Consider the following 26528-nt stretch of genomic DNA (forward strand, 5'->3'; position numbering starts at 1 on the left):
TATTTAGTAGTTGGAAAAAGCTAAGGCTCCAAGCTCTAAAATTTCTTTTAATGTCTCAGAACTAAGTGGCAAATAAGTCTTAATAGGCTCCTTTAAAAATCCACCATTGTTTATTTTTACAAAAACCCTCTAAAAAATATCATTTCTGAAGAGTTGACACCGATCCTGGTGACACTGTGTCAGAATAGAACTGTGCTCCATAGGGGTATATTTGTGTGTTTTGGATTTTATTTAAACTGTGTAAAAATATGTACAACAAAACATATGCCAATTTAATAATTCCTATATGCGGGAGAAGGAGGGGTTATCTCCGCCCGAGCTATTAACTGCATCTAAAAACCCACTGGAGCGTCAGCTATGGGTCGGTTTTGACTCTATGATATACAACAACATGTACTTAAAAGGTTTTCAGTGACTGACTTTTGAAAGATTCAGCCTTTCTTCTGGCTCTGGGTAAATTCAAGTCTCTAACCTTTCCATTGTAACCAAGATGGCTAACTCTGTACCACTGAGAATTGCTAAAATAACCAGTAAGCTTTGTGGAGTTTCATTATTGTGGTTATTTGGAAGGAGCAGCTTTCTTCAGCCTTCCACTCACAATCATCTTGACTCCATCCACACACATACTTTCTCCTTTCTGGTTAATCCCCTTATCAGACCCAGCCTCATTTCAACAACCTTCTCAGCATAACTGTATTTCCCTGGTGGTGCATTTTGCTGTTGTTTTCTTGCTGTTCTTAATGCTGTGACTGCTGCTTTTTTTTTTTTCTTGTTTCCTCTGACCTGCACTGCAGCTGGCAGTTGCCATGGCAGCGTTTTCCTCCCCAGCCAGGAGGCCAGGTGACCAGCCATTCCTGGAGCAAAGCTGCAGTGCTGCTGCCTAGCGTCTCTGCAGACAGACGCAGCAATCTCCTCCTCAGCTCTGGGTGAGGTTTTAGATTTGTGGATACCTGGTGCTGGTAGTCACCCACCACGGCCTCTTTCATTTTTTACTCAGGCAAGCCAAGGAAGAGTGCAAGGAAAGGAACAATCTTTGTAAATCTACAGAGCAGAATTTGCCTTGTCTTGGTTTGCGTGACTGCAATCCAAAAAGCATTCTCCCATAATGACTCAGGTAGACTAGAGTCCAGCAACCCTCACAAAGGGCATCTTAATAAGAATAGCCTGCAGTGGCTGCTGCTGCCTGAAAGTGTATCTTTTAGCAACTACAGTCATGTTGAGATGGCCTTTTTCCAGCCTTCTTGCCCATCACCAAAATAAAAAGTGATCATCTCTCAGGCACTGGGCATGCTCAGATAGAAGCGTCCAAAATCTGTGAACAGATTCATTTTTATGAATGTGATGCCCAGTTGTCAGCAATCTGAGGCCATATCTCACCACTTGACCAAGAAAATGAGTTTGTGAGACTTAAACTACTGTGGGAGTCACCCGCAAAGTCCCCCAGTGCAGTGATGCCCTCCCAACAGGACCACACTCCCTGCTGCTCTGCATGTGTATTCTCCCTCATGTGTCTGTAAATGACTCACTCAGAGCCCCTGTGATTCCCTGTCAACATTCTTCCATTCAAAGTTAGGACAAAGGTGCTCCCTCCCTGGGTGCTTGTGATGCCATTTCCAGTCTCCTTGAATAGGATTTGTGTCTCCTTCCCAAAGCACACACAGGATATGTCCTTCTGGCAATAGCTTTTTTTTTTAATTATTAAATTTTATTAATTTTAATGAACATTTACAGAGGTTTTGGGTTTTCATTCATTCATTGTTACACTATTTTCTCTACCCTCCTCCCCAGTTCATTCTTCTTTTTCTCCCCCCTTGTAAGTCTGTTTTAATTGTCCAATTGCCACAGTGCTTGTCAAAGCCAGTTCTGATTAATCTCCTTTGTCAGTGTGTCCCTTGCCATTCCCTATCACTCCTCCTTGAGAGAGACTTCACCCTGATTCTTAAGGAAAAGGGGATGGCGTATTCTCTTAGCTACTTCCTGCTAGAAAGGGACGCTGTAGGTTTCAGGGTGAAGATCTTCTCTCACTACTCTAAAGGGCCCCTTTGGCAGTAGGAAACACATAGACTATTATGGAGATTGATTTTGGAATTTAGATGCACTGTTATCAATTGTGCTTAGCCGTACATGTTCATATCCTTGAAGATGTATCATGGAAGTGTTGCAGCCTAGAAGACACAAATGTAACTAACAAGTTAAAAGTACATGAGTCAAAAATTAAAAAGCAATAATATTCCAAATAGGTCTATCATCAATTTTCCATAGACTCTGTGTCCTGAGTTACCCTGTGATCCCTCAACACCAAGAATGATGTGCTTCTCATATTTCTACTACGTGTGTTTTATATGTCAGGAAAGTAGCTCAGTATATGTGGATTAGATGTTCATAAACATGCTTCAAAAGTTACTTTTAGAATGTATGTGATCTTGAGCAGTATGTGTATGGGGGGGTGGTGAAAAAATACACTGTGGTTACAGTCCACATTGAATGTGTTGGAGTACTTCATTTTAAAAGAAGTAGAGAAAGGTGATGTGTAGAGCTAGAAGATAGAGGAAGGGTTGAAGGCAGGAATCAATGACAGGAAGTGTCTGACCCCTCAGCCTACAGTTTTCTAAGCTAGTTCTGAAACAGGGCGAACATGTTTCAGATCATACAGTGTAAACCACAGTAGATCTGATGTAGAAGCATGTATCCTTCAGTTAGTTCTCAGTTTTAAACGTTTTGAAATTTCCTATCAATTTATAAATTTTAAGCTCCTCTTGGGTTCTCACCCAGAATAACCAGCTGGAGCTAAGTATGTGACAGCTACTCATTGTTGTGGTTGTTAGTGTGACGTTACTTGTAACAGAATGAAACATGTCCTGGTTCTGTGTCACCGTCACGACTGATTGCATGTGCACGTCCCTTGTTGTGACTCTTGTGTCAGTGCTTCTCACTGAAGATGGCACTAATTGTCATTGGTCCTTGACAACTAGGCTGTCCTTTTCTAGTGATTAGTTCTTCCTGATGAGCCATCCAGAGAAGATGTGTTTTTAAAAGCCCCCAAAAGCTCAATATCTTAGCATATGAGCAATATTTGGTTACCTTTTTTTCAAGACTGATTTGTTTAGAGTCAAAAGTATTCACTGACATCACAGTTCAAATACATTTATATAGCTGACTGTATCATCCTATTAATAATGGCCCCTTCCCCTTGCTTGTTTCAGTCAGGGTTCAGCCAGCTACAGCCCATGGGCAAAACCTGCCTTGTTTGTGTACAGCTTTGAGCTAAGAATCATTTTTACAAATATGAAGGAATGTATTTTTTTAGAAAAAAATGAGATGTGACAAAGACCACTGGTAACCCACAAATCTTAATCAATTTCCTCTCTGGCGTCTCATGTGTTTGTGCTTTTACCTTAATGTTTCTGGATCTCCTAGCATTCAGATTTGTTTGTGATTTACTCCTTCCAGGTTTCTTTGTTTCAAATATTCTGACTTAGACACTGCCTCCATGGGCATTTGAGCTTTGGATTCTTGCTATGTCTGTTGCAGCACTTTTTGAAGACGAGATTATTGTTATTTACAGAACACATTCGTCTAATGTCAGAAAATAATGTTATTCCAACTCTGCAATGTTCAGTTTATTTTTATGTTAAAGTACAAGAAGCATTATCATGCCATTTGATACACTTGACCTCAGAGGACAGCCAAATAGCAGAGATCACATTGTTGATCACACTGTTCCTGACTCACCCCATCAACCTTTAACACCCTGAGAAGGAGAAGTTGCAGTAGTAAGTGGAGACATAGTCAGAGTAAGCGAGGTTACGCTTTAATGGACTAAAAGTGTGCCTAGTGTTGCCAGGATAACCCTGACACTAATCAGCATGTCACATCTCAGCTGACCCTCACCAAAGACCAGCTTCCCCATCTGCAGCGGCCCCCTCAGGTCACATGTCGCTGAGTGCCCTGACTGAGCTAGGAGTGGCTGATTCCTCCAATCATTTCCTTGGCAAGTGAAGTTCAGTTATGCAGGCCTCCTTGACAAACTGGTGAGTTTTCACAGACACATCAGAGAATGGGAGGTCAGGATTAGGGAAGGGTCATGGCATAGAGCCACTGGGTTCCCTTTGGATCTGCCAATAACTAGATGGTCTCTGAATCACCCTTCGTTACAGCCCCAGAAAGAAGGTCAGAGTGGTGGTGAGGTCTCCTAGGTGCAAAGCTGGAGACTGATGGGAAGAGGTTATGGAGAGGATTTAAGAGATTGGAAAAAAAAAGGCAAATGCATTGAAAAATAAAATTGTTAACAGCAGTGTGTATTAGAGCTCAATGTCAATAGTATTATTCATCAAAATAGTACAGAGCCCAGTAAGAAGAACCAGGCCTACCGCACACCCATTTCTCCAGTTATCTGGTTCCAGGATTACAGTTATTTTCAGTTTGGAAGTCATCATTCTGTTTGGAATGTTCTACCCTCACCACCTTGAAGTTCTCATCTAATTATTATATTTTCATTGAATCCCACTTTGACAGCTTGGTTTAAAACTCAACCCACTGCCATCTGGCACACACTGTCCCCTGCCCATTTTCACCACTAACAGCTGGCATGCGTCCTGACTCATGGGGACCTCATGTATGTTGGAGTATGAGGGAGAACCAGGCTTCCTAGGGTGTTGAGCTAACCCTCCAACATTTCTATTAGCCCTTTACTGTTTACACCATGACTCTCAGTCACTGTCCCAATAAGGAATTAAAAAGTGAAATTTGGGTGAGATTCTCAGTGCAGAGATTCAGTTCCGTCCAATAATAATCAAGTGTGCCTCAAGAGTCTAATTGAAGTCAGGAAATTGGTCATTGGAAGAGGACTTGTGTTGGGAGCTGAGAACTGAGATTTCATTGATGATGCAGACTTCTTGGACTCAGCAGGGAGGGCACACTCCATTGAATGTAACAAGGGGGCTATCAGAGAGAGGGAAGACTAGCCAGAGTGGACAGGCAGGAAGGAGGCAGTCCACAGGAGGGCACTGCAGAGCCTGCAGGAAGGACCCAGAGAGGACTGTGCAGAGCACCAGGGCTGTGGCAATGAAGAGGAGCTTGCCTTCCTTGTATGTTCAGACACAGGGAATTAGTAAAATTTGCCTTGCTTAGTGAAAATCTTTGAAATGCAAATATAACCTATCTACTACTATTTTACAGATTGAATAGTTTTTGGCTTCTGAAAGGATTTATTTTGGAAATTAGTTTCATTGTAAATACTTGAATCGCGCTTTTTCCTTCTACAGAAAAAAAATAAAAGGATAACTATTCTGGTTTTTTAAAAAGAAAGATTTCCGTTTGACATTGTGTAAATAAATTTGTAAACGTTAAATATCAACAACTAGATTTTAAAATTTAGACAAGTAGATGGTTAGATAATGGTTAATCTTCAATACTTTTAGCACTAGGAATTCAGTATTATTTGGATCGTCATTTTATAGAAATTTTCTATTTACGGAGAAATAAGAAACTTACAAGGGGAAATCACAATTTATGAGAAGACTTATATGTCTTATATATACATGTGTATGTTATTTAAAGAATTTAATTTGTAGTGTTGGCTAAAAGTTTTGAATATTCCATGGACTGCCAAATGAACAAGCAGATGTGTTTTGAAGGAAGTACAAACAGGGTGTAAGGCATGGGTGGTCTTAGAGGCATGGATGGTCTTATATAATATCCCTAAAACTGCTCTATCCTGTGACAATTTTACTGTCTCTCACACAGCTACCCCTAGTCATTGAATCAGTCCATCTCATCAATGGTCTTCCTTTCTCTGTTCCTCCACCTTTCCAAGCATGATGTCCCTCTCCAAGGACTGGTCCCTCCTTGTAACATGCCCAAAGTATGTCAGATGAAGCCAGCCTGGTCTTAACCCTCTCTAAGATGAACCTGTTTGTTCTCCTGGCAGTCCACGATATATTCAACACTCTTCTCCAGCACCACAGCTCAAAGGCATCAAATCCCTTTCAGTTATCCCTAGTCACTGTCCAGCTCTCTGATGCGTAGCAATCAATTGCGAAGACTATGGCCTGCATCAGGCACACTTTAGTATCTAGACTGACATTGTTTGTTGCACTTCAGTACTCTGGAGAGGTTCCTGACAGCTGACTTTTCTAATGCAATTAATCTTTCAATTTCCTGACTGCTTGTACCAAGAACGTTGACTGTGGAGCCAAGCAAACTTAAGCTGTTAATGATCTCAATCTCCTCACCATCTATCATAATGTTACTGACCTGCCCAATGGGTTCAAAGAGTAGACAAATCTATATAGAAAATATGAACAAAGCACTATGTTATTGGTAAGTGAAGCCATAAGGATGTTAATTTCCCTCCAGCCTCCAAATCTACATTGTTGTCATCCATTGGTTTGGCTCTACCGCACTGTGATCCCGTGTGTGTCAGATCGGCACAGTGTTCCACGCAGCTTTCAGTGGCTGAGCTTTCTGAAACAGGTTGCCACACGTTTTTTTCTGAGACATCTCTGGGTAGATTCTGACCTCCAACCTTTCTTATTAGCAGGTGCTTAACCATTTGTATTGTGCAGGGATGCTCTAAAATGACTACTATTGTTGTTAGGTGCTCTTGATTTAGTTCCCACTCACGGTGATCCTGTGCACAACAGAAGAAAGAAACATTGTCCAATCCTATGCCACCCTCACAGTTTCTGCTGCTCTTGAGCCCATTGTTGCAGCCACTGGGTAAATCCATCTTATTAAGAGTCTGAATTTGTCCGTGATTGCCTGATTTACCACACAGCTATTGGACATAGACATATTTCTCTCTCTCTCTCTCTCTTTTTTTTTTTGACATAGACATGTTTCTAAGACGAGTGCTGACTATCCCGCGGACTGCCAAAAGGACAAATACATATGGAATAGGAACAGCCAGGGTGCTTGCTCCTTGGAGGCAAAGATAGTAAAACTCCATGTCACATACTTTAGACATACTGTTTAGGAGCGGCCAGTCCTTGGAAAAGGACATGATGCTGATAAAGGCAGAGAGTCAGTGAAAGAGAGGAAGGTCCTCAACAAGATGAATTGACTTATAAAGTGGGCTTGAGTATGTCAGAGATGGTCAGGATGGCACAGGATAGGGCAGGGTTCAGATCCATTGTGCATCGGGCCACTTATGAGTCTTAGTTAACTCTACAACATGACAACAACAACATTGGAAATAGATCAGTATAAATTGTAGACTCTTTGCTTCTCCTATCTGTGGATAGAACTAAAGTTACCAAAGTTACTGAAAGGTGGAAGATTCCTGAATATTTTCCCCTCTCCAGTGGTTCTGAGCAACTTGAGCTCCTGCAGTGCCCAATCACTAAACTAGACCCCACTGGGAAAGAGAAATCTCTTCAGTACGCATCACAGCAAGAGTTTCCGAAACAAGCTTTTTTTTTTTATGACTTCTTACTTTAACTTGTGTGGTCTTAGGATTTGTTCAACAATTTGTCAACACCATGGTGAGAAACAACAACAGCAGCAAAAAACACACCACAAAGCCCAATGACAGATAATTCTCAAGATACATTTTCCTTAAGAAGAAAGAAAAAAATATTTTGTTCACTAAAGTGGAAATATATATTTAATCAAAGGAGTTGTGAAATTGTCAGTAGGGAGTTGTGCTGTTAACCCAAAGACCGTGTCTCTCTGGTGTTTCAAATCCACCACCTGCTCCATGGGAGAAAGATAGGCAGTCTCATCCCATCCAGTCACAGCCTCAGAAAACCAGTGCAGAATCAGCTAGAAGGTGGTTCCAAGTCGACAGCAGTGAGTGAATGTGTGACTATGCTTTAACATGGGCATGTATATAGGGCTGCATATTGCTGTGAAGGTTTCAGTCAGCTCTTGGGCACATGTCTAACCTGTTTGTGGGTTTTTTTGGTCTCTACAGCTCCTGATGGCCCACCTCAGGAAGTTCACCTGGAGCCCATATCATCTCAAAGCATCAGGGTCACCTGGAAGGTAAACCAGATAAGAACACTGATTCCTGCTATTGGTTCCTACCGGGGTGAGAACTTCACCTCTGTTAGGTGTTAGGATGCTGAGATATTAACGTTGCATTAGACTCTTAGGTTTTAAAGTTAAGTTATAAGCTCTTTTCTTAAAACTCAGTTTCTGTAAATAAATTTTATATATCTTTATGTCAAGTTCTGTGTTTATAGAGTGAAATTTTCAGTAATTGTATTTTGTGTTTCTTTGTTTGCTTGTTTTTGAGTCTTGGTTGAATTCTAGTCTCCACACAGACAGGGAAACGGATGTCCATGACTGCACACCCTGCTTTCATCTGAGCAATAACTATTTCTAACTGCTTTTCCTAAGTGGTGAAGCTTATCTGGCAGATGGCCCAACAAGCTGGCAGCAAGGAGAGGTGGTCTGGCTGTGTGGGTAACTAGCTGTGTCCTCTAGAAAGCCCCGGAACTTCCCTGCATTCATTTCCCTTTCTATAAATCGAGTGGTTGACCAGCTGTCTTGCAAGGCAATTTTACCAATGTTACCCCAAGTGTAATTTTTGCACGTGTTGTTGACTATCCATTACTACTCACTGAAAGATAAAGCTTAACCCACAATGTAGAAGACTGTCACTTTAACATGTTTCATTCTGCTGACGTGCTTCTCACTGCAAAACTTTCTCAATGAAGGAAGCCAGCAGCATGCTGATGATATCCCGGCGCAAGCTTATCACAGAACAGAGCTTGGAGCACCACTATTCCACTGAGATTGAAGTTAGTAGTGTGACACTAACCTAGCGTGAAACATCCCTGTGAATTCATCACCCGCTTGAAGGAATTCCCGAGGATAATTATTTGGGCTGAATCCCATTTTCTCCTGAGTGCAGTTGTTGGGTGAACTTTTCTGTAAAGTCCTATACTTACTCTAACTCATTTCTTGATTTCTCTCATTGTGTGTTTCCTCTTACTTTTTTGCCTAAATTACCGTAAAGAGGAGAAAACTGCACCAACCCCCTGAGTTCTTTAAATCACAAACTATTCCCGAGAAACACTGGATCCGTATCACTTGGCTTTGCTCTCTTTTCATAAAATGACTAATCAAGTTAAGTAGTGAGCTGCCATGCAGTCAGTTCTGACTCAGGGCAACTTCTTGCATATCAGAGAAGACCCAGACTCCAAAGAGTGTTCAACAGCTGATCTTCTAAATTGGATTGCTTGGTCCTTCTTGTGAGGCAACTTTGTATAGATCTGAAGCTCCCATCTTTGATCAGCAGCCAAATGTTTAGCCGTTTGTACCATGAAGGAATGCTAGAAAACATATCTGTTCCACCTCATAGTGACCTAATGTGCAGTGAGACAAAATATTGCCCTGTGCTGTCCCATCCCCACAATTTCTGCTTTGCTTCAGCTCATTGTTGAAATTTTGAAAATCTAACTCACTTTATAAATCCAGTTTATGAAGGATCTTCGACTTTTTACTGAGCTTCTACTTAGCCAACTCTGATATACTTCTCCAAGGGCTAATCCCTCCCTCCTAAGAACACACCCAAAGGATGTGAAGTCTTCCTATCCTCACATTTAAGGATTGCATTGCTTGTATTTTGTCCAAAATTGTTGTTGTTGTTGTTGTTGTTGTTGTTGTTGTTAAGTGTCGTCGAGTCGCAGGTGACTCATAGCGACCCTATGAAGGAGAGTCCTCGACGTTTGGGTGTTTTTCATCCTCTCTCCAGGTTTATAGGGTTTCCGGAGGCAAGCTATTATGGAAGTGGACGCCACTCCTCCTTCCAAGCTTGTTTTAATAGGGGAGCTCCACCTCACTCTCTGTCCTCATTGGGTAGCCAACCATTAACGCATTTGACACATCCGTGTCACAGTGTTCAGCCTCACAGCAACCACAAGTGACCGCGGGACAGCAACTTGTACACCAGGGCTATACGACCTAGAGGAATGTCTTGGTCTTTGTCCAAAATAGATTTGTTTATTCTTCTGGCAATCCATGTTATGTTGAACATTTGTCATCCACATCATAATTCAGACTCATCTGTGCTGCTTTTGTCTTATTTGCTGTCCAGCTTTCATGTGCATATGAGGTAAATGAAAATACCATGATTCAGGTCAGGGGCACCTTCGTCCTCAAGGTGACAATTCTAACATTTTTCGCAAGTCTATTACAGCAGATTTGCCCAATGCAGTGTGTCATTCCTGCGTTCTCTTTCCTTTCCAGTTGCTTTATACAGCATGTGTATCTTGAATTCCATGAAAACAGGCAGATTTTATGCTACACATTATCCTTCATGTATACTTACAGATGGAATTTTCCTGTGGGAACAGCAATCAAGAAATCAAACAACATATTATTAATCTACTTTTTGTTGGTAGGTGCCATCGAGTCAGTTCTGACTCAGTAAACCTGTGTATGACAGAATAAAACTCAGCCTAATCGCCTACCATCCTGACAATCTCTGGTCTGCTTGAGCCCTTTGCTGTAGTCATTGCTTCCATCCGTCTCACTGAGGGTCTTCTCCTTTGCTGACTATTTCTTCAAGCATGATGGCCTTTTCAAAGGAATCCACATTCCTGACAGCATCTCTGAAGGAAATGAGGCAAAGTTTCACCATCCTACCTCTGACTGTACTCTGGCCACTCTTCTTCTGCAAGAAATTTCTTTGTTCTTCGGACCATCCATCAAATATTCAAAATTCACCAATACCACCATAAAATGGCTAGTCTCTGTTTTAATAGTGATGGTGGAGTGGGTGGCATTCTTTATTATGTGGATCCTTCCTTTGGTACTAACACAGGTTAATGCAGCTAGCCTCTCAGTGCCAGCTTTTTTCAACCCCAGCTAGTGAGTTGTTATTCCAGTGGGCAGCATGACAAGACTGCTGAGCTACAGTGAGGAGTGTGGGGAGGGTGTCTTCCGCTTCAGTGACTGCAGCCACCGCCTGCAAGCATCACAGGAACTGAACAATAGAAGACACTCAGCAAGCCATCACCCCAAATGCATTCCAGCCACTCAACAAATGGCTTGCTGACTCACTCTCTCTTGAATTAAAGACTCTGTGAAGTTCACCTGCTAGCCTTGTATGTTCTCTTGTACGTTCAGTGGCATTTAGCCATTGAAAAAGGCCAGGTATTCCTGTCGCCTCTAATGTATTTTGGAGACTGTATGAGAGTGATGTCCTTCTATAGAGAATCCAAACCTTCTAAATGCTTAAACTTTTGAGGCCCTAAAACAGCACCGCTGGCGAGCTCTGGTTGCCTAGAGGCAAGAAGCTGCACTGCAATCCCAAAGATGAACAGTTAGAATCCACCAGATGCTCTGCTGGGGAAGGAGGGACAATCTCCTCCTCTGCCAGTCAGATCTGATTTGACAGTACACACACACACACACACACACAAATACAAATTTTAAAAACAAACAAAAACACAGCACCACATATGTTTTCTACCAGCGGTAAAACAGTAGAGTCATTTATTTGCAGATAAATTTCTTTTCTTGGTGCCAAAATGTGGGCCATTGAAAGAACGACTGACTTCTTTTAAATTGTGCACACAGTGCAGTGTTGTACAAAGAAGAGTGTTATGTGTTTCAGGGTAGCAGGGCCTATCAGTCCCCAAGAAGGTACGTTGGTGGTCTACTGGATGAAAAGAGATCAGACTTATTCTTTCATTGGCTCTTCATGGAATTTATGCTTCTGTCCACTAGTGACTCTGCAGGGGAAAGATGGTCAGTCTCCTCACATGAACAATTTTCTGCCTTGGAGGCTTGGTGGAGGGTGCTATGAGTTGAAACTGACTCTATGGCAGTGGGTTTGACTTTTTTAATACATAGTTTAAAATGCTCCCTGGTGTTTAGTGTGTACTTTGTGGGGTTACTAACAACCTTGGCAGTTTTAATTCATCAGCAACTTTGAAAGAGAGAGATTAGGAATCTCTTCCAGGAAAGAACTGCAGTCTTAGAGATTCAACAGAGGGCCAATAAGAATTGGATTCAGACTATATAATACTTTTAGACTATTCTCTCCCCCATAGACTTCAATGCCGTAAACATATTTCATCCAGTTTTTCTCAGTCTTATATTTTAGGGAATTATTTTTATCGTAGGAGTGTGCAATGAGGGTTGCAGAGTGGATTATATTTGGGGGTAGAGGGTGGGGTTTGGGGAGGTGCGGGGGGGGGATTGTGTACCAATGAGGGAGTTTTTCTTTTGCTTTTCAAGGAGAGGAGCAAACGGCGGGTGGGGGGGGGAGAGGTTTGTGCGGGGAGAAGGGTGCAACAATGAATGAATGGAATCCCAAAATCTCTGTAGATGTTCATTGAAATGAAAAATAAACAACCTAAATTTAAAAAAAAAAAGAATTGGATTCAACTAGACAGCACTGTTTTTATTTTGTTGTGGGTTTTGGGGGGGGGGTTGGGGAGCTTCTTTTGTTGGATTTCCCTTTCCCCTTTTTGTTATATATAATCTAAAGGAGCCCTGGTGGAGTTCAGCACATCAGCAGTTCCATGGAAGAAAGCTGAGGGAATTTCCCTCTATTATAATCTAGAGCGTCAGAAAGCCAATGGAGAATTTCCATGAGTCAAAATCAGCTATACAGTGGGATTTACACACAATCTAAAGTACAAAAGCAGTTGCCCCTGTAATTCTTGCTGCATCTCATAGTGGCCTTCTGGTTATTAGCAGAGCACTTAACTTCTGTGAGCCCTGGTGATGCAGTGGTTAAGCATTTGACTAGGAAGGGAAAGGTCAACCATTTGGAGCCATCAACTCTGTGGGAAATAGGTATGACAGTTTGTTTTTTGTGAAAATTGCATTCTTAGAAACTCTGTGAGTCAGTTCTGTTCCTTCCTGTAGCATCACTATAAGTCAGAATTGATTTTATAGCAACTTTTCCCCCAGTAATATAAATAATATAATAAATCCATTGCCATCAAGTTACTATCAACACATATTGTTATGTGCTGTTGAGTTGGAACAAACTCATAGCTGACACTCCAGCAGGTTTTCAGAAGCAGTGAATCACACAGGAGGAGATTCTCATCTTTTCTTGACTAGCATCTGGTGGGTTCAAATCCCCTGCCTTTGGATTGGCAGCACAACTCCTTACCAACTAAGCCACCAGAACTCACTCATACCAACTCATGGGCATCCATTAATGTTTTCCAGAGTTCTAAATACAGCCATTCTCTGAGTAAATCTAAAAGATGCTGTTGTTTTAAGTTAGAGAGGAGAAAAGAGGGCTGGAGGGTGTACACACAGAGGAGTCAGACAGCCCATCACTCCTGTGACATAAGAAATATGAGGACAGGTAACATTTTCAATGAATCTGGAGGCATAAAAAAAAAATTTTTCAATTCGTTTTCCAATCGAATTGCTTAGTGTGCCTTCACAAAACAATGTTCTTCAAAGGCCATAATCTACAGTCCAGGCATTTTGCAGAGTTGGTCAGGAGAAAACCCATTCTTTCACAGTGGAAAGGGGGAGGGGTGTGCCTGGAAAAGGGTGTGGCTAGTTCTTTTCCAAGGAGAAAAGCCTCTTCCATCTATGCACCTAGGATAGGCTTGTGGCTATTTGCATATTTCTGTTTCTCTGTCTCTTTAAAGGAGGAGGAATCTGCCAGAGGCAGCTGGCAGGCTGGTTTGGACTGACACATAAAACACAGTCCCTTGCAAACCTTAGAAAGAAATTGACATGGTGCTGCTGTTGTCATGGAGATCAAAAGAGGCCCTTTCTTGAAGGAATTGGGGGTTGGGAGGGATTTGGAGACTGGAAGAAACGTTCTGAGAAGGATGAAAGAAGACTGTTTGGAGAGATTGCAGGAGAGAAGAGGAAAAAAAAAACAAACCCTCCAGGGCTGAAAAGGGGAGAGAAGATTCCACAGATGGCGGAGAAAAGAGCAAAATGAAAAGAAAGCAGGCTTGTTACTAGATCCAAAGATAAGTGACAGAAAAGTACAACTCAACATGGAAAAACAATCATTACCTGAGAAAGGTAGCTGTGTGAAGGTGAGGCCTTCTCTCAAAGGCTACACCCAGGGCTTTGAGACTAGATGAAAAGAGAATCCTCACTTCTGAAGGCAGTCTGTAAAGACAACATTCTCCTACATGGGAATGTCTGTAGATTGTCAGACACTGGAATACTCAGTGAGAGGCTCTCGCCCCTACTTCAAGTTTGTTACCATATTTATGAAATTCTCTATGTATTAAGGAGACTGGTTACAGGAGTTTGCTATAATTCTGCAAAACTGTCTTTGGTGTTTCTTTCTATAAAAATGTCTTGCCTTTATACTTTATAGGCATAAAGTAGATAGGCAAGTGAATGAGATCTCTTTAGATACCTGTTTTAAGTGGGGAAGGGCGTAGGGAGAAATACATTGGCTCTTCAGAGCTATTGGGGGGAAAACCCCAAACTCATCTGCCTTTTCATCAGTTCCAATTGATGGCGATTCCATATGTGTTGGGGTAACAGTGTACTCCAGAAAGCTTTCAATGCTGATTTTCAGATAGGACCTGGGACACCCTGCCTCCATTGCTCATCACTCACTATACATGGTTGCCATGTCAAGTGACAGCTTGAAATCCATCTCACCTTCACCCTGAATCTCTGCATCAGGCTATTTGCATAGTAATCCTGAAAACTCCAGCTGTACACTGGCCAGCTCAGCCCATGCAGCCTACAGTTCAGTCGGTACTGGAGTTTAGGCCTTTCTTCCAACTTGCCATCGAAACTGTATGCAAGCAGATTACAGCTCCACAATTGAGACAGACTATTCTTATCTGACATGTTTTATGTCATATGTCATATTTGCTCCAATTTCATTCTCTGCCAATAGTAAACTTTTCCATGATGTCCACTCTGTTAAAACCATGATTTGCACAAGGGGATGGAGTTTATAAGCATGCTTAAGGGGAAGATCCCTGAACTGAAGGAGTTTGTTGTGAAGTTTTTGGAAACCAGACATTGAATACAGAATGGTGGCTACAAGAAAAGGGGTGCAGGGTTACTTTGCACTGAATCAATGGAAGAAATAGTGAGTGCTAGCAGAAACTAGTAGAAGGGCATGTCTACCTGTAATTGGAAGGTATCTAAGGAAACTACCCTCTTAAATTAAATGTTGAGCTGGCCCTTGGAGAATGAGTAGGGCTTCTCTAGCTGAAGGAGGGGAAAGATATTTTCTCATTGGGTCTTTGGTGACTGGGAAAACATGAACAGATTTAGAATACCACTTTTTTTTTTTAGGCAATTAGGAAGGCATTCTGGTTGGATCATCAATAGTAAGGGATTCTTATTCTCAAAAGATTATGATAGAATTTAGTCAGGTGTCGTTGGAGCTTCTGGGATTTGAAAACAGATAAGTCATGGTCAAAGGGATTTCTTAGGAAAATTGTCTTCTCTAGCATTTTGGAAACTGGATTTTAAGTACATTTTCATTTTAAGGATTGTAAGGCTACATGTCTTATTGCATATCTTCCCCCCTTTCTATTTCATCATTAGCCTCATTCACTTAGTACCATCAAGCTAATAAAAATTTTCTCCATTGTATTAGTTGTTCTTCAATGGATTTTAAACTTTGTATTCTAAAACAGCCTCACCTATTAGGCTGCCTTCTCTCCCTATACAAGTCAACCATCCCTCTTTATTCAAAAATTATTTATAAATAGAGAACAAATTCTCATCTGCAAACACATGCTTCAAGCCGAAGTGTTTAAGATATCATCTGAAACTGTTTCATATTTTAATTAAAAAAAAATAAGTACTGAAAAACCCGAACACTTATTGAGTTGATTCCATCCCATTAACACCTCCATTGGGCTTCCAAGAGTCTGAATCTTTACGGGAGAAGACTGCCCATCTTTCTCACATGGGACAGCTGATAGGCTCAAACCACCAATGTTTTGATTAACAGCCCAACACTGAATGCACTTTACCTAAACTCTGTTTCTAAAAAGGAAAGAATTCCCTTTTAAAAATAAATTAAGCATGTTATAATTTCAAGTGAATTATATTACTCAGTAACTGGTCTTTGCTTTTAATATTGTCTACTGCCAGGCAGATGGATTCATGTGACTCCATTAATCCACAGCCTTCTGCATTCACTTGTACATATAATTTAGTGAGGACTTTCCAGCTCACTTTTTTAATGTTTTTTTATTTTATTTTTTTAATTTTCTTTCCCAGCTCACTTTTTAATAACTTGGTAATTTGTGTAACAGTTCTTAAAATATCTGAACCTTAATTTATAAAATATGTTCATTAATGGATTTTTTTAAGAAGTCAAGTATTCTTTAATCTTAACACATCCAAAACTCACATTTAACTATCTAGCCTGTTCTTGTTGTGTACTGTAGACCTGTCCCATTGAACCAGTCATTACCACCACCACATTAACACCACCATTACTAACATCATCTCCACCACCGTATTTCTTTCACTACTACCATCTTCACAAACATTACCTACCACTTTTTCTGTCACTCTGACCACCATGGCCACCTCTACCATCACCAGCAGCACCAACATCACTGTTACCGCAATTACCACTATCACTTATTACCAAAAGCACTTTTCTTTTTGAGTACTCTCTCTCTCTCTCTCTCTCTCTCATCTCTATCTCTGTGATCTATATATAAAATACATTTTCCCCATTTACCTTTATAATAATCTCAGCCTCAAGAATTTTCATAGCCTTTACAAATAATGAAATTAAAAGTCAAACAGGCTTTGATCTTTTTAGTTAAATGCTAAGGTAAATTTAATGATTTCATGTCAGAAAAGGTGCAACCAGAGTGCTCCTTGGAAGCAAGGATGCTGAAACTTTGTTTCCTATACTTTGGGCATATTGCAAGAATAAGTTAAAGTGATACCATGCTTGGAAAGGTGAAGGGTCAGAGAAAGAGAGGAAGACTCCCAAGAGTCTCCAAAGAGGGAGATTGACATGGTGACTTCAGTAATAGGTTCAAGTATCAGAGATGATGAGGATGGCAAAGGACAGGATAGGATTCAGATCTGTTGTTCTGAAGGGTCACTGTGAGTCATACCTGATTCGACGACACCTAACAACAATAACCACCACAAATAATTACGTTGAGTTTAATCATTATTTTTGATTACTCTAAGAATTATGTCATAGAACATAAAAACTTTTTTCATGCAAATCTTGTTCCTTGAATTTGTAAAGTTACAGTAAATAAAATACAAATAAGGGATTTTCATTCAAGAAAAATAGTCCATAGCTTACCCAAAGAGAAAATGCTATATTTTCATTAACAAATGCAAACAAACATTCTAATTATATCAGGTAAAGTTGGAAATTTAATTATAAATTAAAGGCTGGTTAGGGATCTCTGGTGGCCTAGTGGTAAGAAGCTGCACTGGAGGCTATTAGTTGCTCCATGGGAGAAGGATGGACAGTCTCCTCCCATGAGATTAACTGTCTCTGAAAACCCACAGGAGGGTCAGCTATGGATCAGTTCTTACTCTATATTAGTGATAAAAGCTGATTGTGGATGATGGTCTTCATAGTGTTGTTAATAGGGTAAGCACTATTATGATTGAAAAATAAGTATTAATAGCATCATAATGACTTAACACACTGTCTTTTTAAAGCAACTTTATTGATTTTTAATAGTTATGTTCACAGATTTATACAGTCATTGTCATGTACATTTTTTTGGTTTACTTAAAAAGTTCATATAGTGTGTGTTTTAGAAATCTTATACCTATTAGCAGACATTTCTTCCAAACTGCCTTTTTCTAACTTTTTAAAACCTCATTATTTGGGGCATAAAACTATATATTAATATACACTTCATTTATAGGTATCATTGGCAGTATCCTTCTTAGGGGCATAATTTATTCTCTGTGGCACCTATAGATTGTTCAGAACTGTTCTACCATGAAATAACAAACAACTCTATTCAATATACTTCACCTTATGATTGGAATACCAATAAAAATGGAGAATGTTCCTTGTGATAAAAACAGTCTCTTAAGTTGTACATTTTACTGTACATTTAAAAGAGTTGTTATGTGCAGTCAAGTTGTCTTCAACTCATAGAAACCTTATATACAAGAGCCCTAAATCCTGCTCTATCCTGTGCCAATCTTACTGTCTTTGACTCATCGACCTCCATTACCCCAGTCACTGAATCAGTCCATCTCATTGAGGGTCTTTCTCTCCTGCACTGTCCCTCCAGTCTCTCAAGCATGATGTCTCTCTCCAAGGACTGGTCCCTCTTTGCAACATGTCCAGAGTATGTCATATGAGGCTTCAGAATACTTGCTTCCAAGGAGCGGCCTAGTTTCACCTTTTCCAGGATGAATCTGTTTGTTCTCTTAGCAGTCCATGGTATGGTCAATACTTCTCTCCAACACTACAGCTCAAAGGCATTGATTCTGCTTCTGTCATCCCTAGTCATTGTCCAGCTCTCCAATACATAGCAAGTGATTGCAAAGACCATGGCCAGGTATCATTCATTGCAAAGGTATCAGGCACACCTTAGTCTCCAGACTGACATCATTACTCTTCTAAACTTTGGAGAAGTCTCCGACAGCAGACTTTCCCAATGCAATTTGTCTTTTAATTTCCTAGCTGCTGGTGCTGAGTGTTGATTGTGGAGCCAAGCAAACGAAAGCTGTTTACAATCTCAATCTCTTCACCATCCTTTACGATGTTGCCAGTTGGCCCAGTGAGAATCTTTGTTTTCTTGATGTTGAGCTTCAATCCATATTGAAGCTGCAGTCCTTGACCTTTTGCAGCATGTGCTTCAGGTCCTCCTCAGTTTCAGCAAGTAGGGTTGTATCATTTGCATAACACAGATTGTTGATGAGTCTTCCTCCAATCCTGATGCCACATTTCTCCTCATAGAGCCCAGCTTCCCCGATAATTTGTTCTGCATATAGATTGAAAAAGGTATGGAGATAGGACACATCCCTGGGATATACCCTTCCCAATTTTGAACCATGCAGTATTCTCTTGTTCTGTTCTGATGACTGCCTCCTAGTCCAAATATAGGTTTCGCATAAGCATGGTTAAGGGTTCTGGGATGCCCATTCTTCTCAGAGTTAGCCACAGTTTGTTGTGGGCCACACAGTCAAACAAGTAATAAAAAGAAAAAAAAGTGTATTTACAACCAATTGAAGCATGGCTTAAAAAAATAGGATAAGTACATATTTCCAAGTAAGTATCCCAATAAATAATCAAAACATAGAAACTATATACACAAAGGTGATTAAAAGTTGTGGTGCCTGTTGTTGTTTACCATCAAGTCAGAACCAACCCGTAGCTGACCCTCCGGTGAGTTTTCAGATGCAGTCAAATACATGGTAGGAGATTTTTCATCCTTCTCCCACAGAGCAGCTAATGGACTCATATGCCTTTGGGATTGCAGCTCAGCTTCTTGCCACTGGGCCACCAGAGCTCCCTGAAATTTGTGGTAGAAAATAAAATAGGAAACAACAAATTCTCTGGTCCCAGGCAAAATTATTAAATAAAATAAAGCATCAGCCAGCTAGAATATAATTCAGAAGACTGTAGTATAAATATGAGGATATGACCATGATAAAATATTAAATAAAAAAAGACACAAAAATTATACCAAAGATAAATACAACTGTATGGGGTGAATGGAGAATTTTGCTTAGATAAAAAAGTTAAAATGTGAACAGTGGTTATACAATTATTTTATTAGACAAATTCTAGTTATTCTACAAAGCTTTTCCAGAAGAATCAAATATCAAAAGTAGCTATGGAAGAGATTCGAGAATCTGGAATTTAATACATCTATCTACAGTCAGCTATTCCACTTCTCAGAATATACCCCAAGGAAAATAGAACTGAGACACAAACAGATTTTATACACTGATGTTCATAGCAGCATTATTCACAACAAGAAAAAGGAATCAGAATAACAATCAACAAACAAATGGATTGAGAAATTGTGGTACATTCATAAGATGCAATACTATTACAGCTCTCAGGAATAATGATTTTGAAAAATACCATACAACATGGGAAAGATTGGAGAGTATTATAGTGAGTGAACTAACTCAGTCTCATAAGGACAAATAATTTGTAAGACCATTAGTGTAAAAATAAAATTATTACTAGTTAAAAATATAACTTTTAAAAAATTTTATCTTATTAATTTTAATGAACATTTACAGAGATTTTGGATTTTCATTCATTGTTGCACTTTTTTCTATACCCTCCTCCCCCCAAAAGATAACTTTTATGTCATTTTAAAAACAATAAGATAAAAAATTAGATCTTCTGGAAATAAAAATAATAATTCTATTTACTTATTAAAAATATTTGAAATGGAACAGAAGAAATATACCACTTTTATCCATCATCTTTTTCTCTCTCTCACTCTGTCTTTTCTATCATCTGTCATTGCCGTTAGGTCAGAAAGGGGTTTTCAGAGGTTGTAAATCACATGGAGGAGACTGCCCATCTTTCTCCCTTGGAGCTGCTGGTGGATTGGAACCCTCAGAGACGTGTCCCTTTGGGTTAGTAGTTCAACTCCCTAAGCACTATGCTGTTGCTATTATGTGCTGGTGACTTGACTGTGACTTGCTCTGAACCTTACCTTATTCTAAGCCAACCTCACAATCTCTGAAGTACCTGACCCCATTGTCACAATCACTGTGACAATCTGTGACTCTCATCCAGGGTCTTCCTCTATTGCACTAGCCTTCTCCTTTCCCTAACATGATGTCATCCTCCAAGTATTGTCTCCTTCTGACAACATGCTCAAAGTGAGATAGAGTTTCACCACCCTTGCTTCCAAAGAGCACCTTGGTTTCATTTTCTTCAGAACAGCCTGTTTGTTCTTTTGGCAGTCCACAGTATGTTCAGTACGCTTCTCCAAGAACTCAGCTCAAAGGTGTCAATTCTTATTCTGTCATCCTTAGATATTGTCCAGCTGACAGATATATAGCAAGCAGTTGAAAAAGACTATGGCTTCAATTAGCCACACCTTAGTCATTAGACTGGAATCATTGCTCTTTAGGACTCTGGAGAGATTCTTGACAGCTGATTTCCCTAATGCAATTCATCTTTGAATTTCTTGACTGCTGTTGCCAAGAATATTGATTGTGAAGCAAGGTGAAATTTTTAACTTCAGTCTCTTCTCCATCCTGTTACTGCCAGTTGGCCCAGTAGTGAGAATCTTTGACTTTTTGATGTTGTGCTTCAATCCACTTTAAGACAATAGTCTTTGACCTTCTGCCACAAATGCTTCAGGTCCTTCTTAGTTTCAGCAAATAAAGTTATGTCATCTGCATAATGTAGGTTGCTGATGAGTCTTCTTCCAATCCTGATGCCACACTCTTCATGAAGTCTAGCTTCCTGAATGATCTGTTAAACATACAGATTGAAATGATATGGAGTCAGGAGGCATTCCTGATGCACTCCTTTCCTGATTTTGAACCTTGTAGTGTTTCCTTGCTATATTTTGAAAACTGCTTTCTGTTCCAAGTATAGATTCATATGAACACAGTCATGTGTTCTGGGATTCCCATTCTGATCAAGGTTAACCACAATTTGTTGTAATCCACACAGTCAAATGCCTTTACATAGTCAATGAAACCCAGGTAGACAGCCCACTGGTACTCTCTGCTTTCAGCCAAGATCCATCTGACCCTGGTGATGATATCCATAGTACCACAACCTCTTCTAAACCCAGCTTGAATTTCTGGTAATTCTCTGTCAATGTATTGTTCCAGTAATCTTTGGATACTCTTCAGCAAAATTTTGCTGATGGTATTAGTGATATTGTTAGATAATTCCACACTCTGGGGGAATTGCCTTCTTTTGGAATAGGAATAAATATGGATCTCTTCCAGTTTATTGACCAGCTAATCCTCTGAATTTCTTGGCAGAACCTGTCGAGCACATCCAGGCCAGCATCTGTTCGCTGAAATATGTCAGTTGGTATTTCCATCAATCCCTGGGATCTTGTTTTGTGCCAATTCCTTCAGAACAACTTGAACTTCCTGTTTCATCATCATTGCTTCTTGATCATATGTTGTTTCATGACATTTTTCTGTGTCAATCAATTCTTTTTGCTAAAGTGGCTCTGTATACTCCTTTCATCTTTTTTTAATGCTTCCTGGGTCATTCAATATTCTGTCCATAGCATCCTTAGGTATAGCAACTCAAGTCTCGAATTTGTTCTTCAGTTCCTTCAATTTTAAAAATATCAAGTTAATTTCACACTTTAAATCAAGAAATTGTATTGCAAAATTTATTAATGAAATGATACAAATAAATGTAGTTCAATGTTGTTGTTGTTATTGATCACCATCTAGTCAAGCACGACTTACAGCAACCTCATGAACAAAAGGCCTGAAGCCCTTCCACAACCATCGCCATTTATCAAAGTTCACAGTTTCCAGAGGTATGCTGTTTAGGAAGTGGATGCCACTCCTGATTCCTGTGATAAATTAATTTCTATGTAATGGAATAATAAAAATCTAAAAGCTTTAGGCACTTGTTTAGAACAAAATGAAAACTGAGTCATCAACACAAAAGGCTTTTGGCTTGTGCATAAATGTTTGCTTATGATAATAAATTTATGAACTTTTATATAAGGGACTTAAACTCACTGTGGCTTGTTTCTGACTCATAATGACCCTTCACTTTTTGAGGTTATTAAAAACATAACAAGAAGAGATTGCTTGCCTTTCTCCCTCCTGTTTGAACCTCTGAAGAGTCACAGCCTTTGGATTCACAGTTGGGGTATGGACTGTTGACTAGGTTGTCCATAGGGGTTGACTAGGCAAAGAAATTACTTAGATAACTGATTAAAACTGTGCAAGTATCCTAGTTCACATTAGTTGTTGAGCAAAGCAACTGGAAGTAAAAAAACCCCTGTCAATGAAGAAGCTTGCTTTAGAAATAGAATGTGCTTCCCTTGTTTAACTCAGACTAACACCAAGAGGCAGCCAGAGGCACCTGATCCCACTGGAAGATTTTATATTGGACAACTATAGATATAGGCTGGCTTTATTAACATTGCTTACCTGCTCTTCTGACTTCTACTAGTCTCTTTCCCCCATTCAGAATTTACTCATTTGCAGTCACGAGGTCCACCCTGTGACTCTGCCATGTCCATTCTTGTCATTTTTTGCTACTGTGCATGCATTAATCATATGGTGCTAGTGCCTTCTGTCTCTCCCCCATCTCCTTTTCACCTGGTTCCACCCCCCACGTCCCCACTTCCCACCCATCCTTCTAAACCCACCTGGGTCTACCTCTTCTGACTACTTCAGAGCACTCTCATGCAGCACTTTCTCCATGCCTGCTGGCCTTCGCCTTCCAGTGTCAAGCACTTGAGAGTTCACTATAGTTGCTAAAGTGCTTTAGTGTTTATTTTCTCTCTCCAGCTCCATTATCAGCACTTTCAGACCAGAGAAGGCTTTTTATTGCTGAAAGATCTAGATCCACAGTTAGTACTTTGAAAAAAAAAATGTGAATACACACACACACACACACACACACACTCTCTCTCACACACATACACACCTGCACATATATACATGGACTCATACACATACACCTCTTCACATCATTGACTGCCTCAAGATCTACAGAGCATTGAATACTTGGAGGATCCTCTGAGTGTTGTTCTTATAATGTACTTGAAAGGGTCTTGTCTTAAATCAGACCTTTCGACCGTGAAGGGAGCTCAAGTAGTGTAATCCATAGGGATTTGTCCTGCTAACCCTAAGGCTGTGCTTCTGCCAGTTCAAATCCACCAGTGGCTTCTCAGGAGGGTCATTGGCAATCTCTTCCATGTAATTTACCTTCTTGGATACTCAAGGGAGGGTCAGCTATGACTTGATGTAGACTCAACCTCAATGATGGAAGCCTGTTTCTTGTGTTGTTCTATAATCACAGGGTGAAGCTAACTCTAGTCTATCTATCCATACTTAAAAACACCTCCAAAATGATTCCAGGATGGCTTAGACCTTACTATGAAGTTGGCGATGGCTTAGACCTTAGTATGAGGTTGTCTATCAGCAGTCCACCACCTTTCACATTCCAGCTTTCTACCTGGAAATACCTTTGTTCTTGGACGCTCCACTGGGATGTAGCTTCCCAAGAGGCTGAGACCTTTGCTTGTTAATGCACTTCTAGGGCACATTGAGAACAAAGCCTAGCACAGGGTCGGCAAGCTCAGTCGATAGGATTGGTGTATAAAGGAAGAGCAGTCTCCCTGTGGGACCATGTTGAATGGAAGCATCATCCACTCAATTTTTCTTTTGAAAAAGTCCTATCAACTTGAGAAGACAGCCAGGACAGCGTGGAGGAGAGCCTAAGGATGCAGGATTTGGGCCAGAGTGTCTGAATCTCAGATTCCTTCCCCTCACACTTGTGTGACCTTGGCAAGCCAAGCCACTGTGCCCCAGAGTCCTAGGATATAAATTATGGGTAACAGTGCTGCTGTCTCATAGGAGTGTGGTAGGGATTTGATACACAAGTCAGGTAAAGCATGGATCAGTGCTGAAAACAGCACGCATTATTTCTAAGTTTGCTATTACAGTTAGTTAGTCGTGAACTCTGGTGGGCTAATGGTAAGGAGTTGCATTGCCAACCCAAAAGCAAGCACTTAAATCCACCAGTAACCTTGCAGGAGAAAGATGGGCAATCTCCTCTGGTAATTTACAGCTTCTGAAAACCTGCTGGAGTGTCAGCTATGGGTCTGTTCTGACTCTATGACACTTAACAACAATAATGCAGTTATTGTTTTTAGTTATTCTTTAAATGCAACAACTATTGCAATTATTGTTAGTCTAATTCATTTCTTTTTCCCTAACAAGGACAAACGTGTCAGGTGGGTATGATTTTATTCCTGCCTAACCTTAAATATTTAGTAGAGTCTTTTCTTTCTTGTTTAGGCTCCCAAGAAACATTTGCAGAATGGAATTATCCGTGGCTACCAAATAGGTTACCGAGAGTACAGCACTGGGGGCAACTTCCAATTCAACATTATCAGCATTGACACCACTGGGGACAGTGAGGTTTACACCCTGGACAACCTAAATAAGTTCACCCAGTATGGCCTGGTGGTGCAGGCCTGCAACCGGGCCGGAACGGGACCTTCTTCTCAGGAAATCATCACCACTACCCTCGAGGATGGTAGGTTCGGGACTGTTTCTCGTCAGCTCACAGTTCCCCTCAGCCAGGCTCTGATGGCTTCAGGTTTGCAGTGACACAGGTGACAGGGCCCCACAGGGCTAGGGTGTCCGCTGGGAAATCTACCCTAATTAACTCATAAGACACATGGAGTAGGTCCCATTTTCAACAGATCTTGATTGCAAATCCAAAATCCATTCTTGTTTCAGAATCTTCCTCATTTATTAAAGAAAGCCTTGCAATTGGACTTTTCCCAGGTGAAATCAACATTTGTCTGATTACAGTAGCTGTCTGACTAGAATGAAGAAGAGTGAATTTTTTTCCCCAAGAATTTATCTAAAGACAAGGTTAAGAAGAGGTTTCGTTCTTTGCCACCGTCTTTTCTTCCTTTTTTTAAACAATTGCTTTGTATTGTGAGGCATTCTGAGACCCATGAAAAATGTGAATTAGCTGGTTTCCTTGAGCAAAATCTTGTGGAGAATGAGTGCCCCCTAGTGACTGTAGAGCTTTAAATCACCCTTTATAAGATGCCAAGCTAAAGATGAACTCTTGAAGATAAACCAAATAGCTTACATTTCCACTAGTTGTTAGACACCGTCCATTCAGTGACAGCTCATGGAAAATCTATGAACAACATCCGAACCTTGCCTTTCCCGTCAGACTTGGATAAAGAGAGAGAACCTTGGTGTCCAGAGTCAATCTTTTAGACATAAAGATAAGATGGGTATTAACAGTAACAATAAATAGTATATAAGACAACAATTTTACACTATAAATACCTCTTGTGCAATTAAGCATTTAATTATAAGTTTGAGGAGGCAAATTTTTACTTTCATTTACAATTTTCGAGTTACTATAAGGCAGGAAGTCTTAGATAGCCAAAATCTCAAAAGGTTGGATTATTTTATCTTATGACCTTTGTGATAGTAATTAAATTAGCCTTTTGGGTTTTGCATAGATGCCTGTTTTCATTAAGACGCATGCTTAAGTGGGTAGTTTACATTGTCTCCTAGCTACAGTGAAAAAAGTTCATATAAACTCAATATTAAAAATATGTCAGATATCTTCTAACTTGTTCCTAATCCATTGTTTCTCTGTAATAAAATATTTTACTCTTGAAAGGGAGGATGATGGAAACGGAGAAGTGAATAAGCTATAATTATGTTAATGTTTTTACAATTTTCCATAGTCTTTTTGTTTATATGCCAGATATACCTAAATATGGAAATATACTATATAAAGTAAATATACCAAAGGAAGAAAAATTAAATAAATATACCTTATAATGGTAACTTGCAGGAGTCATCAGAAAATAAGCCAGATGAATATTAGACTTTGATTCATGTAATCAGATCAGAAATAAATTCAACTTCTTACGTTTGGGCCACGCTACTTAAAAATGAAGAAC

At 40.1% G+C, this 26528-nt stretch overlaps 1 protein-coding gene across 1 annotated transcript in view; it reads left to right on the forward strand.

The window, feature by feature from the left end:
• The window catches only part of DSCAM (Down syndrome cell adhesion molecule), an 845501-nt gene that overhangs the window by 660051 nt on the left and 158922 nt on the right, over nucleotides 1–26528 (forward strand). The window contains exons 16-17 of the mRNA XM_006886768.1: nucleotides 7916–7986; nucleotides 24883–25123. Of these exons, the coding sequence (XP_006886830.1) occupies nucleotides 7916–7986; nucleotides 24883–25123 (312 nt within the window). The remainder of the gene's footprint in view (nucleotides 1–7915; nucleotides 7987–24882; nucleotides 25124–26528) is intronic.

Source organism: Elephantulus edwardii, unplaced genomic scaffold (assembly GCF_000299155.1).
Source record: "Elephantulus edwardii isolate Elephantulus edwardi_28Jun2011 unplaced genomic scaffold, EleEdw1.0 scaffold00051, whole genome shotgun sequence".
Taxonomy (NCBI): Eukaryota; Metazoa; Chordata; class Mammalia; order Macroscelidea; family Macroscelididae; genus Elephantulus; species Elephantulus edwardii.